This window comes from Hyperoodon ampullatus (genome assembly GCF_949752795.1).
Source record: "Hyperoodon ampullatus genome assembly, chromosome: 10".
Lineage (NCBI taxonomy): Eukaryota > Metazoa > Chordata > Mammalia > Artiodactyla > Ziphiidae > Hyperoodon > Hyperoodon ampullatus.
In genome coordinates this window covers 95,776,872-95,793,692 of record NC_136923.1, presented here as the reverse complement: position 1 = coordinate 95,793,692, position 16,821 = coordinate 95,776,872, and the positions used below count along the sequence as shown (strand labels likewise).

General features: G+C 44.3%; 1 protein-coding gene across 1 annotated transcript in view; it reads left to right on the top strand.

The window, feature by feature from the left end:
• LOC307059234 (phosphatase and actin regulator 1-like) overlaps nt 1–15,709 on the top strand; it is a gene marked incomplete at both ends in the record, with an annotated part of 514,568 nt that extends 498,859 nt beyond the window's left edge. The window contains 2 exons of the mRNA XM_079713047.1: nt 13,528–13,772; nt 15,549–15,709. Coding sequence (XP_079569173.1) covers nt 13,528–13,772; nt 15,549–15,709 — 406 coding nt within the window. The remainder of the gene's footprint in view (nt 1–13,527; nt 13,773–15,548) is intronic.
• Nucleotides 15,710–16,821: the final 1,112 nt, after the last annotated feature.

Below are 16,821 nucleotides of genomic sequence, written 5' to 3'. Positions count from 1 at the left end.
TCAGGCTAGCAGTTGTCCCAAATGGCTTACTTGTAGGCTTCATAAAGAAAAACCCTACAGGGCTTCCCTGGTGGCGCAGTGGTTGAGAGTCTGCCTGCCGATGCAGGGGACACGGGTTCGTGCCCCGGTCCAGGAAGATCCCACATGCCGCGGAGCGGCTGGGCCCGTGAGCCATGGCTGCTGAGCCTGCGCGTCCGGAGCCTGTGCTCCGCAACGGGAGAGGCCACAACAGTGAGAGGCCTGCGTACCGCAAAAAAAAAAAAGAAATAGAATGGTTTTACCTCTCCCGGGAAGTTAGCTGTACATCGGTGTTAATACAGATAGTCCAGACCAACAATGGTCAGCCAGAACCAGAAAGGCTTCCAGAACCATCTTGAACTCTTGGCAACACTTACTGAGTACTGCTTACATTAGCTAGAGATTAAATTACTACCTGTCAAGATTATTGAAAAAAGAACAATTTCAGCATTGGACAGAAGAAATTGAAATCAGTAGCCCTGCAGACCCCTTCAATCTTTATTAATTCTTTTATTCCATAATTATCTTTAGACTTTTCAAAGATGACAGTTCATGTATAATATTAGTATAAAAACATTTTGGGGTGACAGTTACTTTATGTGGCCTCCAGGGTCACAGGAAAGTCTAAAGAATGATTCTCGGTCCTGAACTAGATGTTCCCTGGGGTTTCTTCTAGCTTTAACAGTCTGACGTAATTACCGCATTGGTTTATGTCAGTGTTTCCACCTGCAAATCAGTGTTCATGACGATGAATAGCTGTGCCTTGGTACCGGAGCAGAAATGAACCTCTGAATACCTAAATGTTATTTGCTTGTGAAATGGCATTTATTTGAGGAAGTTCGGTATTTTGTTCATCGTATAGCAAATGGCATGCATTTTCAAATGAAATGTGTTTCCAGAGAAAGATTCTCTTTCTTATACTGATGACCATCTCTTCAAAATCTCCTCCAATTTTGGTGAGACATTTGTCCCTGACCCTTTGAGGCCAGAGTTATCAATGTCTTACTTTAGGTCAGTACTTTGATTTTGCAGCATGTATTTATCATCTGTAAGTGGCTGCATGTAGCTGTTGTTTTGCAATTTAACTGCTGCTTTAAGAGGCAGAATGAGATTTCAGAGCAAGGTAATGTCACCCTGAGCAAAACAGATCCTCCCCTGCAAGGCTGGTGAGCCACCTGGTCAGAAGAAGGTTAAAATGAGACTAGATGAACCACTGACATCTTTCAAAGTCTTAAGAGAATAAAAAAGGAAATGTATTTTTATAAGAGAGAATCTGCCCCTGAATTCCTATGTGTACATCAATAGAAACCCTGCCTTTGCTTAATGAATAAGTATAGATGCTTTGATCTTCTTGGAAACCCTTGTCCAAAAAGATTTTGCAGACCACAAATATTTAAAAAGCTAGGGAATTGCCTGGTGGTCCAGTGGTTAAGACTTGTTGCTTCCACTGCAGGGGGCCTGGGCTTGATCCCTGGTCAAGGAACTAAGATCCTGCATGCCACGTGGCATGGCCAAAAAAAAAGTTAAAAAGCGAAAGGAAGTGTTTCGCAATGTGGTATCAATGTTAACTTCTCGGTTTTGACAAATATACCATGGTCATGAAAGATGTTGACATTAGGGGAAGCTGGCTTAAAGGTATATGGGAATTATCTGTGCTTTCTTTGCAACTCTTCTGTAAACCTAAAATTATTACAAACTAGAAAATTATTACAAAACACCCCCCCAAAAAAAACTAAAAAAAGAAAAAATAAATAAAGGAAGTGTTTTAATAAACTAGTGGATAATATCCTTAATGAATGGTTTCTGATAAATCGCTGGTGTTTAAGTACATCCTTTGCTAAAACAGCAACTACCAACATTGACGTTTACAAAGCCTTATCCTCTGATCTTGTAAGCAGCTGTGAGGTAGGTAGGAAGGTTTCTCCATTTACCTGATGAAGAACCTCTTAGAGCAAGATGCTCAACTAGTGAGTGGCCCAGCTGGGACCCCACCATGGTCCTCACTCCACATCATGCCCTCCTGGCACCACATCCAGCCAAGCATGACCTAGGACATTGGCTGATGTCTCGGGACAAAGTCATGTGGAAAAACCACCACTGTTTGGTTCCTCCATCAGAAATGGAGATTGCTGTTGGTGAGATTCTGGGTGTCTTATGGTTTTATTCATCACATCCTGACCCCAGACACTATTTCAGAAATGTGGGTCCTTGGTCCCTGGAAGGACAGACAAAGGGATGTGAATGAACTAATTTACATTCGTTACCATGGCTGGAAAAAAAGGAAGCTCAAAACACATCCTCCACTCAGGGAAGCTCAGTCCCCTGGTCTATATATAGAACGGCATCATTTCCTGCTGACTAAAGTCCAACAAAAAAAAACAAAGGCTCCAATGTTGAGTTTCTTATCTCAGAAGGCTGTGATAAAGCGTACAATGTGTGCCTGCTTTCCTAAAATGAAGCTGATTAACTGTTTTCTTGGGTGTCAGAGGTTACTTCCGTCATTTTCCAGCCTCAGGCACTGCAATTTGTAGCATAATTTCTCACACGTTTTGGGGCTCCGAGAAGAAAACGTCTGACTATTCCCTCTCCTTTCTGAAAACCCTCTTTATAACTCTGTGCAGTCAGAATGACAAAAGCTGTTCCTGTTTAATTTCATTTTCAGCATCGTATTGGAGGGTAATAAATTTTCTCTGTCCTTTCAAGAGATTATTGTCTTCTTTTTTTTTTTTTTTTTTTAACAATAGTTGCTGTTGAAATCATATGCGGGAAAGCAGTATCCCTTTATGACACCTTTTTCTTTAAAAATGGTGGTGAAATGGTTCCCGTGTATTTTCAAGGAAGATGAGGGATTTAAAATAGGAAATTTAATTTCAAAACCTGCCCCTGATTTCCTAGGAGAGTATCAAAGGTGCTTGATAATGGGTAATCCCCTGCCCAGGGATGGGTCACGATGCTCCACTATGCATCTACCTATTATCATGTGATGGAGATACAGTGATGATTATAAAGCTCCCTTGAAAAGGAGCCAACTGTTTAATGACCCTGAGTTGTTGTAGATGTCTTGCATTCATTTCTTGATGAATTATTAAAAATAAGCTGCCTCTCCCTCACCAGTAACGAACAGGAAAGGTAAAACAGTTTCTTAATTTTCAAAGTCTAGGGATTTCTTAGAAACATGTGACTGTTTAAATGATAGGAAAATGTGGTGAAGTGGGAGGGGAACCTGAGGGGTACCATTGTGTTCTCAATTTATGTCTCTCCTACTTGGTTTAGTAGAGTCACAAAGGAGAGTTGAATTAAAAAAAAAAAAAAAAAAAGAGTTGCATTTTCCAAAAAGGAGACTCGTTAAATGTTATTCTTGATGGAGACGGGACCAAGGAGAGAGGATACAGCTTTTCACTTCCCTGACTTGTCATGGGGACATAGTGAAGGCAAAGAGAGTTTGCAATGAGTGCTTTTTACTGATTTAGGACTGGCATTTTACTCTCAAACTTTCTGAATCCTACTTTTGTGTGTCTCTTGTAAATGGCAGGCGTCCTGTTTTAGGTACACTTCTGTTTATTCTTCCTGGTTTATTCATTTTGTTCATGAAGGAAGATATTCAGGCACTTCCATCCTCTGGGGAGAAAGCAGGACAGACAAAGTTGACATCCTCACAAACGTACCTTTCAGTGGAGGAGACAGATGATACACCAATGAATATATATATATATTTTTTTTTTTTTTTTTTTTGCGGTACGCGGGCCTCTCACTGCTATGGCCTCTCCCGCTGCGGAGCACAGGCTCCGGACGCACAGGCTCAGCGGTCATGGCTCACGGGCCCAGCCGCTCTGCGGCACGTGGGATCCTCCCGGACCGGGGCACGAACCCATGTCCCCTGCATCGGCAGGCGGACTCCCAACCACTGCGCCACCAGGGAAGCCCCACCAATGAATATATTATATGCTGTGTATATACATCTCTACACTGAAGAAAATAGAAAGCGGGGGAGTGGGCATCACCTATGATGGTGATACCTTTCTGTTCTCGAGGAGCTACGTCGTTGATGTGGCCACAATAAACCCATTGCATCCCTTCTTCTTCTTGTTGATGACACACCATTATGCAAGACTGGATTATCCAGCTTGGTGATTATTCTGCCCCACTCTCTCTTGTATCCTGTTCTCTCTGCAGCCTACTCACCCCCAGCCACGGGCTACTCACACACACACGGATGTACCACCCAAGTCAGGAGTTCAAACCTGTTCTGTGTCCCATCATAGCCTCCAGCCTTGGGGCTCTTCCCAGAAAAATTCATAGCAAAAAAGGAGCTGAGTTCTGTGAACCTCTGTTGTCCTTGCTTTTTGTTATACGATAATTATGATATTCCCATGTTTTTTTTAAAATTTGGGGTGCCAATTGCATTTCATAGTCAGCATGTCCATGTACAAGAAAATAACGGCCTCGAGGGTTCTTTGGGAGAAGACAGTGTGGTTCATGGAAAGGGCACAGGCCCTGGAGGGAGAAAACCCACGTCCACATCCCTGTTGTGATCACGTATTTCCTCAGAAATGTAACATCCTCATCCATACAATCAGGATAATAACAATACCCTTCCTAACTTTGCAAGTGTTTGTGAAGATTAAATGAGATAATGAACATTTACGAAGTACTTTGATAGGACCCATAAAGGACCCTGTATGTTAACTATTGTTGCTGTTTTGAAAGATGGTCTGCTCCTTTGTCCTGATGTGTGGAGCCCCCTGGTGTATTTAATTACTGGAATGGAAATATTCCAACATGGTGCAACTGGCCAACATCTTGCAAATGTTATGGAACGCTCTCAGGTTTTTGCATGTTCATCCCTATTTCATTTCTCAGGAAAATTACATTATTTGGAGCAACCCAGATGAGGAACAGAATCTCATCTTCCCCCCCGCCTTCGCCAGACAATAATTTAGGACCTTTGGTGTTAATTTAAATTTATCGTAGAATGTCATACAAGAAGAAACCTTCTAGATCTTATCTAGCCCAACTGCCTCACCTTACAAAGCAGCCTAACTCTGGACAGTCTTAACTGAAGTGGCCTGAGAGCATACAGTTAGGAAATGTGCTGACGTTAAGCTGTCTCTGTTACGTTCTGTACTCACGCTGTCCTGGGATGGAAGGCACACGGGTACCCTGGCATTCTTCCTTGCACAGATCTCTGTGCCTTATCTCTTTGAATTATCTTCTTAGGAAGAACTCTAGATCACTGTTTCCACAGCTTTAACTCTCCTTTCATAGGATATTTTCCCTACACAGCAAGACTATCTAAGGGTCAGGGATAATTATTTTAGTGAATTAGAAGATGGTAAGTGTATTTTGGCCTACTCTGATCCCTAGAGACTTCAAATATTTGATTGACTTTTCCATCAGTTCCCAAAACGTGTACAGAAACAGGGCTGAGATATGAAGAGAATGAATAATCAGGCTCTGTCTTTGAAAGGCTTACAGTCCATGGGGGCAGGGGGTAAATGCTTAGACGTGTGATGGTAACATAACGTGACAGATGCTGTAACAGAGGTGGGAATGGAAGCTGTGGAAGCACAGAGAAGGGACTGTTTTCCACTGAAAAATCAGAAAAGGCTGCTCAAAAGAAATGGCATTGGAACTCTCGTTGAGGGTGGGTGGACTGCTCCAGTCAAACTCTGAGGGGCTATTTCCGAGGTGGGGGGATGGCAGGAAAGCTCACAACGTGCTTGGGAAGCGACAGGTGGCCTGGTGGCTGGAACACCAGGTGCGCGGTAAAGAATGGTAACAGGTCAGATGGGGAGGAATTATGGGGCCAGGTGGTGAGGTGTTCCCTGGTCCATTCCAAAGAGGGTGAGGTTTATCCAGTTGACAATGAGCCCCTTCAAAGGTCTTTTAATTGGAATTACATGACCAGAACTGTTTGACAGCAGTAGAGAGAGGACAGGGTGGTGGTGAGGAGGAGAGAAGGTTCTGGAATGAGAGTAAGTTTTGAAGCCAGTTCAGGGTTCTGCTCCTGTCCAGATGACACCAGTACGAGCTCAGGCTCTACAGCCCCTACTGCCCGAGTTCAGTAATGCCTGCACCCCTCTCGCGGTGACCGTGGCTGCGTGCCTCATTTTTCCTCTCTGAAGTGGAGGGTAACAGTAGTACCTGTCTAATAGGGTGGTGGTCGTTAGGCTTAAATGAATCCATCCCTGGCACTATGTGAGCGTTTAAAGTGTTAGCTCTTTTCACCGTTATGTGCAGTGATCCAGGAAGAGTTAGGGAGGCGCCGCCGAGGAGGTCAGGACGAGGGGCTCCACGTTTACCTGCGGTTTTAATTCCTGCTCACCCACCTGGAAGAGGAACAGTGACCACAACCCCCATGCAATGAGATCCGTTTGAATTCCAAGCAAACTCAGTGCTTAATCTCCGAAGAGTTTTGACGTGAATGGTCTAGAATAGGTCTGATTCTGTGAGTCAGCTTTTCCTCGGGGACTTGGACAGGTACTCTGGAAGATGTGGTGACTCTTTCGGGCCACCGGAGTGTCAGTTTGTACATCACTAATCTGGGCCACATAATGAGAAAAGCTTCTTCCCTCGAATTGGTTTGGAGCTCTTGCATTAATGGGATAGCTGCTCAGGGACGAGAGCAGCGGCACAGATAACATGCTCAGCGGAACTGTCATGGTGTCAGATCGTTGGTACCGCCCCCAGAGCACCAACCTGAGACACAGCAGGTCAGGAACTTAGGAGATGAGATCTGGGCAGTTCATCCTTCAGCAAATACTGCAAATTCCTGAGAGTTAATACCCAAGTTGCATGAGAAGAGACTCAGGTGGTACAACTCTGAAGATGCAGCAGGTGGCAAAGCTGTCATGCATACTCCAGGCCAGTGGTTCCCAAATGGGCAGTTTTGCCCCTCAGAGGACATTGGGCAAAATCTGGTGATATTTTGGGTTGTCACCCCTGGAGGAGATGCCACTAGCATCTAGTGAGTAGGAACCAGGTTTGCTGCTAAACATCCTACAATGCACAAGACAAGCCCCCCCTACAAAGAAGGGTCCAGTCCAAAATGTCAGCCATGCCGAGGCTGAGAGACTCTGGCCTAGGCCAACATTTAACCAGAATGTGATATATATGTCATTGGTGGTGCCCAAAGTGAGTTTAAGATGAGCTTTTTTAAAGTTTTAATGGACACGTACTTATTTTAACGTAAGTTGTAAACACATACTTAACATAAAACCAGTGATTACAAAGATATTATTGCTTAAGATGAGGCTAAATTAGTATTGGAGTTTTTTTAAGTGTTGACTTAAAAATACCAAGTAAATAATAGCGTAAGTGGACATCAAATATGGCTAAGGAGGGTGGGATGATGCACGTTAGAAGCCATCGGTTTGGACAAGGAGTCAGAAAACTTTTTCTGTAAAAAAAACTGGGTAGTGAATATTTGAGGCTCTGCTGCAACTTCTCAACCATTTTGGTACAAAAGTCACCATGACAATAGGTAAACAGCTGAGTTCTTTTCCCATTCTGACCTTTCTAAACCCAGTGTCTAAGATGCATCCTTTAAACTCAGTGCCCCAGGTATGGCCTGACTGTGGCAGGAGAGGACACTATAACTTACCCTGGTTAGTAAGATTTAAAATATTTATAAAGTCATGATACCCATTTTGTACACATGTTGTGGACAAAGCGTGATGTGTTCTCCACCTTGCATGTGTACAGTTAGTGGGGTTTGTGTTTAACCAAAGTACACAGTCTTACAAGTATCACAATTCAATTTTTGGGTACAGCATATTGAAACAGAGTGGGTTCAAATTCCAGCTCCTTCCTTTACTACCTACGCCCTCAAGGGCCTATTAATTACCCTCTCACAGCCTCCATTTCCTGCTTAATAAAATGAGGATAATGATGCCTCTCCTGCAGGGTTGTTATAACAATGTAATGATATGTGGAAGTCTCCAGAACAGTGGGCAACACATTCAGTAAATGTTTACTTTTTTCCTTTTCTACCTTAGTTGTTCCACATATTTGATTGTGTTATTAAGTCATTAATAAAAGTGCCCATCAAGTCAGGGGCACCTATAGCTCTGCAATACACTGAAAATACTCCCTGAAAATTAAAGAATGATCTCTTCATTAATACCCGTTGATCATGACTTGTCAACCACTTAAAATGCACCTAGATGTCAGTGATTCCAGCCCATCTTTGTTTCAGCAAAAACAATAAACAATAACTGAGTGTCCACTTAGTGTCAGCCATGGTGTCAGGCACCTGCTACAGACATGAAGAAGATATGGTCCCTGCCCCTGGAGGCATCTACTGCTTGGTTGGGGAGAGGAAGCTAGTAAGCAAACAGATGTTCCCAATTTTCACACTTGTGGAATCTCCTGAGAACCTAGGCAAAGTGTTGCCCAAGACAAGTATCGAAAGATAAATAGAAATTAACCAGGTGAAGGTGAGATGAGAGCACATCCCAGGCCAAGAGTGTGCAGTGCATTGTTGCATGTGAACGAAGGGTGAGTCGTATGGGGACAGAGGTGTGGAGAGGTTGCAGGGCTGGGTGAATAATACAGGTCAGATTATGCAAGGCATTGCGTGTCAGGCTGTGTCTGAATTACTGCTTCCAGGCTAACGGTTCTCCCTCTTCTCTAGCAGTGACACCTTTTATTTAGAGCAGGTCTTCTAAGTGACAAGTCCATTCTAGAAAACCAGCATTACTAAGACTGTTGGACCGGTGTCCCCTTTCCTGCCCATTACCACCAGCGGTGGAGGCCAGATGTAAGACGTGGCTACATTTCAGTTGGTTTAGTTCTTTGCTGTGAAGAATATAGCTCGTAATGTGGATCTTTTTGAATTTTCCATGTGTATCACTCTTGAAGCACTGGTTTTGTAGCCGAGGCAGGCATTCAGGGTTCTAACAGGTGAGCTGGCTACATCTGAGTTTCCGTAAGTTGCTTTGACGACAGTCTGGAGGATAGACTGAAATGGAGAATGTTTGGAAACCACTTGAAGGGCCCTTTCTATAAATAACAAGTGAGGGGCTCCCTTGAGGCCATGCCAGTGGGACACACGTGCACCAGACCTACTAAAAAGATACCACTTACCCAATTTCACCCCGAGGAAACTGAGGCTCAGAAAAGTTAATAATCTGACCAATGTCATGAGAGAGTCAGTGACGGAACTTGGACTTGGATCTGTGTCTTGACTGCTCATACTGAGGCCCCATCAGAACCTTTCCGGCCTCCTTCCCAGCTAACTCTTCTATCCCCTTGTGTCTGTGCTTGCTATCCTATGGTCCTCCAGAGCTACCAGATGTGTGGAATCATCGGGTATTTGTCTTCCTCCTTCTCAGCATTTTTCCTAACACAGAGTTGGCATATATTTATCAATAGAATATTTGTTAAGACCCTTTTGGTGGATTCACCCAGCTTGCTGGAAAACACCTTCTTTGTCCTTATGAGAAACTGGACATTCTGTCACATGCTAGACTGGCTGGATCGGCCAGGGGAGGTCTCCAGCTGTTGCTGTGATGCCCCAACCAGGCAGTCACTGGTCACCGTGACTGGTTCCTATTTTCCAAGGCTGGCAGTCTTATATGTAGGAGCTGCCCCGGGGGCTGAGGGATCTGCCTTATAAGCCCCTTCTTCTCAGGGTTTACACTTCCCGTAGATCATTTCTTTTTTCTTTTAATACATTTATTTATTTTTATTTATTTATTTTTGGCTGCGTTGGGCCTTTGTTGCTGTGCATGGGCTTTCTCTAGTTGCGGCAAGTGGGGCTACTCCTCATTGCGGTGCGCGGGCTTCTCATTGCAGTGGCTTCTCTTGTTGCGGAGCACAGGCTCTAGGTGTGTGGGCTTCAGTAGTTGTGGCACGTGGGCTTCAGTAGTTGTGGCTCATGGGCTCTAGAGCGCAGGCTCAGTAGTTGTGGCTCACGGGCTTTGTTGCTGCACGGCATGTGGGATCCTTCTGGACCAGGGCTTGAACCGTGGCTCCTGCATTGGCAGGCGGATTCTTAATCACTGCATCACCAGGGAAGCCCCTCCCGGTAGATCTTTGAGCGAGGAGAAATCACAGTCTCCTCTTTATCATAGACTACTTGGGAAGCTGAGTTTCTTAGCTTTCTTTGCATAGTATTTCTCCTTTCTCTGTCCTCTTGAGGCAGTTTGGAGTTGTCCACCTTAAGGAATTCTTGTGCTTTCTAGTTTCCAACTTTTATTTCCTCAAGACTTTTCCCACCAGACATGAATAGCTATTGGCTTCTTTTCATTCTTGCTCTTGTCGTATCCCCAGCTCTCTGCCTTCACTAGAGCCAGTAATTAAACTAGCAATGGGGGGGAGGGGAGAAAGCAGGGGTGGGGAAAACAGGAGCCATGGAATTACAGTTTTGCTTCTTCCACCCCAACTTCCCTTAATACCCAGTGCAGCAATCCAAGCACTGTTGGAGCCCGGTGTCGTTGTCTGATGGAAGGGCCGCCTCGGGAGGCAGTGTAGTCCGTCACCTTTCAGTCAGCTGTTGGATCTGTCATGCGAGACCATCCATTCTGTACTCCACCTTCTTGTCCTCACTGTCATTCCTATTAAACTAGGTGGGAAATGGGCCCCCTCACATGCTAATGTCTAATTAAGACGTTGCATTTTTATAAACATGTGATTTAATCTTATTCAGTGGTTGCAGTTTTTTTTTAAGTTGGTTTAGTTCATTTCCTTGAACATCATAGCTCATGACGTGTCAACTGGATTTGCCATTTGTGTCACTAAAGAGTTATGAGAAAAATACAAAGAGGAAAACAGCCCTTTGGAAACAATGGAAGGAAGAAAGTGAATTGAATTTAAATTACACATAGCAATCATTCAAAGTGTAATGTGGGACTTCCCTGGTGGCGCAGTGGTTAAGAATCGGCCTGCCGGTGCTGGGGACATGGGTTCGAGCCCTCGTCTGGGAAGATCCCACATGCCGCCCACGGAGCAACTAAGCCCATGTGCCACAACTACTGAGCCTGCGCTCTAGAGCGCATGCGCCACAACTACTGAGCCCGTGTGCCACAACTACTGAGCCCGTGCGCCACAACTACTGAGCCCACGCACCTAGAGCCCGTGCTCTGCAACGAGAGAAGCCACCGCAGTGAGAAGCCCGTGCACTGAAACGAAGAGTAGCCCCCGCTCACCACAACTAGAGAAAGCCCGTGCACAGCAACAAAGCCCCAAACGCAGCCAAAAATAAATAAATAAATAATTTTTTTAAAAGCTGAGATTTAGAAATTAGATACATTAAAAAAAAAGAAAGTGAAAGGAAGGTTTTAAAGGAGACCTAGCATGCATTCATACGTCCTTAAGAGTTTTCTTTTGGATAAGATGTTCTAACATAAAATTATTGCTAGATAGCATAGGCTCACACTCCGTTTCTTAACACGTCAAACACTGTTGGATGGTAAAATGCATTCAGTTTCCTATGTTTAGAAATTCCTTAAATGAAAGACATAAATTCCGCTTCAAGTTCATCTGAAAAAGAATAAAATTTAACCAAGTGTTTCTGGCTCCATTATTCCGGCTGGACTTCATTCAGAGCCGGTCCTAAAAAGGATTCTAAATTGCTGTAGGAACCTTGGATAGACTCTAATAAGAAAATAACTAATTTTCTTTATTTTTGATAATACACATTTCCTGATTTTCTTACAATGAACCTCATGTGGCTTTTATTAAGAAGCACATCATTTTTTTTAAATGCTTTATTATTTGTTTTTAGAACCTATAAACAAACCCATTTCTGGTAGTCTTATGTCCCTAAGATTTAAAAGTCATGACAGTATAATTATGATAGGAAGAAACATACTATGAGGTTTAAACAAGACTAGAAATAAATTAGCAAAACTTTTAATAATTATGTTTGTGAGTATATATAATTGAGTTGCTGACAAATAAATCAGATTTGAAAGCTAATGGACATGGTTGGCAAAATCATTTTCATATTGAATCACTGGAAAAAATATTCAGTGGCCCTGTTACTGTGAATTATATACTAAATTATAATGCATGTCCAATATTTTCCTTGTATATTCATGGACATTTATTTTTCCCCTGTATATTGAAAGATCATTTTAGCCAATTGTTTGAAAGTTAGAAATTGTTGGGTATTGTTAATATATTAATTTTTAATGTATTTTTTTACAACTTTATTGGAGTATAATTGCTTCACAATGGTGTATCAGTTTCTGCTTTATAACAAAGTGAATCCATTATACATATACATCTGTTCCCATATCCCTTCCCTCTTGCGTCTCCCTCCCTCCCACCCTCCCTATCCCACCCCTCCAGTCTGTCACAAAGCACCGAGCTGATCTCCCTGTGCTATGTGGCTGCTTCCCACTATCTATCTACCTTACGTTTGGTAGTGTATATATGTCCATGCCTCTCTCTCGCTTTGTCACAGCTTACCCTTCCCCCTCCCCATATCCTCAAGTCCATTCTCAAGTAGGTCTGTGTCTTTATTCCTGTTTTACCCCTAGGTTCTTCATGACATTTTTTTCCCTTAAATTCCATATATATGTGTTAGCATACGGTATTTGTCTTTCTCTTTCTGACGTACTTCACTCTGTATGACAGACTCTAGGTCCATCCACCTCATTACAAATAGCTCAATTTCGTTTCTTTTTATGGCTGAGTAATATTCCATTGTATATATGTGCCACATTAAGAAGCACATCATTTTTAATTAAAAAATATTTTTTATCTGAGTTGGCTCAACTAAAGGGATAAAACCAAAAATACGATCATCATTGCTGCTGGGAACATTGACCTGATGAAAAACCAGACTGGCGTTACCTGTGTCTGCTGAAGGTCTGACACGGTCCTTGGGAGAGAACTTGGTCTGAGTCGCCCTAGCCCATGTCCACCCCGATGTCATGCGTGGGTCTCCAGCCTGATGGTCCCACCTCTTCTGTTTCTCTGCATCTCCATCCATGACATTTCAAACAATCAGCCCCTACCAGTCATGCTGTATAGCTTTGAAAGCTGGAACTTCATGTGTTGTCTCTTTCTTTCCCGGGTCTCTCACTTCATCATCAAATTAACCCTTTTACTCCTTTAAGACATGTGGGTTGCCAGTGAACCTTCCTTTGGCCCTTGGGGTTGTTGCTCTTAACCAGAAATAAAAAGAGTTAAATTTATGTTTAAAATTTTTTATTTTTTAAATTGTGGTAAATACACAGGACATGAAATTCACCATCTTCCCCATTCTAAAGTATACAGTTCAGTGGCATTCACGTACATTCGCATTACCGTGCTACCGTCACCACCATCCATCCGCAGGGCAGTAGAATTCTCATTTCCTATTCCGTGCTGCTACCACCATCAGGTAACTCAGCTGCCCCCAAACAGTTAGCTGTTAGGTGAGAAATGAGAGTTGAATTGCCCAGTAGACCTTTTGTCTCTTAGGACGGAACGGCTAAGTTTTTAAAAGGTTCTGATGCATTTAATATGACACGTTAGCCAGAATAAATGTGCTCTTTTCTCCTTCTCTTTAAACAGCTCTGAGCAGCGGGTACCCTGTTCTACTTCTTACCACAGCTCTGGTTTGCACTCGGGTGACAGTGTCACAAAAGCAGGACCTCTGGGCCTTCCGGAAATAAGACAAGTGCCAACTGTTGTGATTGAATGTGATGACAATAAAGAAAATGTGCCTCATGAATCAGACTACGAAGACTCTTCCTGCCTGTACACAAGAGCAGAGGAAGAGGAAGAGGATGAGGATGACGACAGCTCGCTGTATACCAGTGGGTGCATCCAAACTCTTCGCTGAGGGTGGGAGGGGCGTGGCTGGCGGGAAGAGCTGCCCACCTCTGTGGGTTCTAATCTGAGGTCTGAGGTTACCATTTCTTCATTAGTAAGACGAAAGGGTAACTGTCCTCTGAACAGCCTCAGAGCTCTAAAAATTACAACATCGTGCTACCGTCTCTTGCCTCTTTAGCTGTCTCTTTTTTTCTTTGATTGCTTCCCTTGGGATGCAACACCCCATCAATTAAAAAAAAAAAAAAGCGAGGAGGGGAGGCACCATAAAATTCAATTCCAGTCTATAAAATATATAAAAATACTAACCATGGTATATGGAACAAATTCATTTTTAAGCATACCTCAACCACTGAACTTAAATTTCAGTGATCAGCTTTTTAATGCGTGAGCTTATATAATAGCAACCTTTTACCGACTGTGTGCCTGACAATATGCTAAGGTTTTATTCTCATCTACATCTTACAACACTCAGGGGCATAAACTACTGCCCCATTTTACAGGTGAGGGGAGAGAATGGAGAGATAAGGGACTTGCCCAGAGACTCACGTCTACTAAGTGGCAGTGCTGAGAGTTGAAGCTGCCTGTGCCTCATTCCAAAACCCACGTTCTAAAAGCAGTGGCAAAAGAAGGAAGCTAAGTACTCACTCTATAAGATCCAAAGGAAGCCCCCAAACTTGCTGCTTCCCAGTCTCTTCCTCTTGCTTCACACTCACCAGGCTTCAGACAGCTCGCTAAACCTGAGTGATGGAAATAGTCCTGGTGTTGAGGAGAGAACCCTGGAGGGGCAGCCGAAGGCCCACGTGGTCCATGAGGGAAGGAGCTGTTGCCCAGCCTCTGCTCACTGTTTCCTGCCCGGAGAATGGAACGCTTTATACCAGGGTTTCTCAACCTTGGCACAAGTGACATCTTGGGCCAGATAATTCTTGGTCATGGCGGCTGCCCTGTGCATTGAAGGATGTTTGGTAGCATCCCTGGCCTCTACCCACTGGGTGCCGGTAGCACCCTCCCCAGCAAACTCCAGTATGACAACCAAAAATGTTTCTAGACTTTGCCAAATGTCCCTGGTGGGGGCAGAAATCACTCCTGATTGAGAATCATGGATTTATTCCAGATGTGAGGAAGCCCTGCTCTTGGTGCTCAGAACCTCTTATGCTAAAAAGAAAAGCAGACCCAGAATATTGCCCGTTTCCATGAGCTGGCACCCTCTCCCACCGCACGCGGACCCCACTTTGCCCAGCTTTACTTGCCTGTATCCTCCAGCCCCACTGTAGCTGATCTCTTTTGTCTTCTGTGATGCGCCCGCCTATCCATCACCTCTGAGCGTCCTCACGCAGGTGCCCACCGGCCTGCTGCCTGTTGGCCTCACTTATCCTGCACCTGCTGGCCGCGCCTCCTCCGTCCCTCCTCCGCCCTCTGCATTCTATTTTGCACTCCGCAGTCTGTCCCGCCCTCCTTTTTGATGTTGCCCACATGCGGGGGGGGACGGGCAGTTCCTGGGGAGCAGAGATCCAATCACAGGTTCTCCATGTGCCCCGCGCATGCCCAGCATACCGCGAGGTAGAAAGGACATGCTGATTGCAGGAACTGTACGAAAGTCACATACTGTAGCTTTCCTCCTTTGACCGACGTCTTGACCGCACTCAGGTGTTGGGCTCTTGTATCTGTCTCCCCGCCTCTCACCTTGTGGTCCACGACTGTCCCTGGGGGGAGCCCGAGCAGGTTGGTGGCAGCCTTATTACCTCATGTCTCCCTTCCTGCAGGCTCCCTGGCCATGAAGGTGTGCAGGAAGGACTCCTTAGCCATCAAACTCAGCAACAGGCCCTCCAAGCGAGAGCTGGAAGAAAAGAACATCCTTCCAAGGCAGACGGATGAGGAGCGGCTGGAGCTCAGGCAGCAGATCGGCACCAAGCTCACCAGGTAGGATAGCGCAGCCCCCGGCTCCGTGGATTTCCGTGCAAGAATTCAGTCTCCATCCTCAGATCTGTTTTGAGTGTCTCTGAAGAGCTCCCTGCAGAAAAAGTCCATGGAAAATATTCCATTTCTTCTGCAGGGTTGCTTTTATGATCCCCTCTTTCTCACTCATCAAAATCTTAGAAATGTCACTTGACTAAAGGTTCAAGCTGAGAGGAAGATTTCCAGGGAGAATAAGCACCTGTAGAACAATCCCCATCATCCAGTAGAATTGAGGACCTATATACCTAGGCACTGTGGTTTGCTTAAGCACAAAGCAATTGAATAAATGGACATTTCTGCTAGACTGTGCAACTAGAAGACATCAGTGGTGGGTAAAGATGCCTCATTACTGAACTGGGACCCTTCTTGAGTGATTGCCCCTATGAGTGGGTATTACAGACACAGGCAAAGCAGTATGTCATATTACTATGTTAAACACTTATGTGTGTATTTATAATCTAGTGCATCTTTATATGGTGTTAGCTAACATCTGTGACACACTTATTAGCCAGGCATTCTTCTAAACGTTTTATGTGTGTTCATTCATTTAATCTTTGAGCTTCCCTATGAAGTGGACATTTCTATGCCCATTTCACAGTTGAGAACACGAGAGAGAACTTTAGTTACCTGCGTAATGTCAGACAGAATGGCTGTGGAGAGCTCCCTCTTGACCATATATGATGCTGCCTCTGTAATGATAGTCACCAGGTGAGCCCTCACTTTGGCCCAGGCACCGTGCTCAGTTTGGATGCAGTGTGTAGAGGTCTCCCAGGGTTTCCTCCTGACTTTCCCACTTGCTGCCCCATAGCCTCGTGTAAGTCACTTATTCTCTTCCCCTGTGTTTTATGCCTTTATAAGATGGGGAGTTGTAAGAATTAAACAATATAAGTAAAGCACTTAAAACAGTCTCTCTAACTTCCTCTAGGGAGCCTGTCCCATGGTGGGAGAGCCTGACTGTTAAACACTGTTCCTTCTGCTGAAGTGAGATCTCTGTCCATGCATTTGCCACCCATTGGTCATATTCTTTCTGCAGCTACCTCACTCCTCTTAACACACATGCTTTCGGGTACTTGGAGGCAA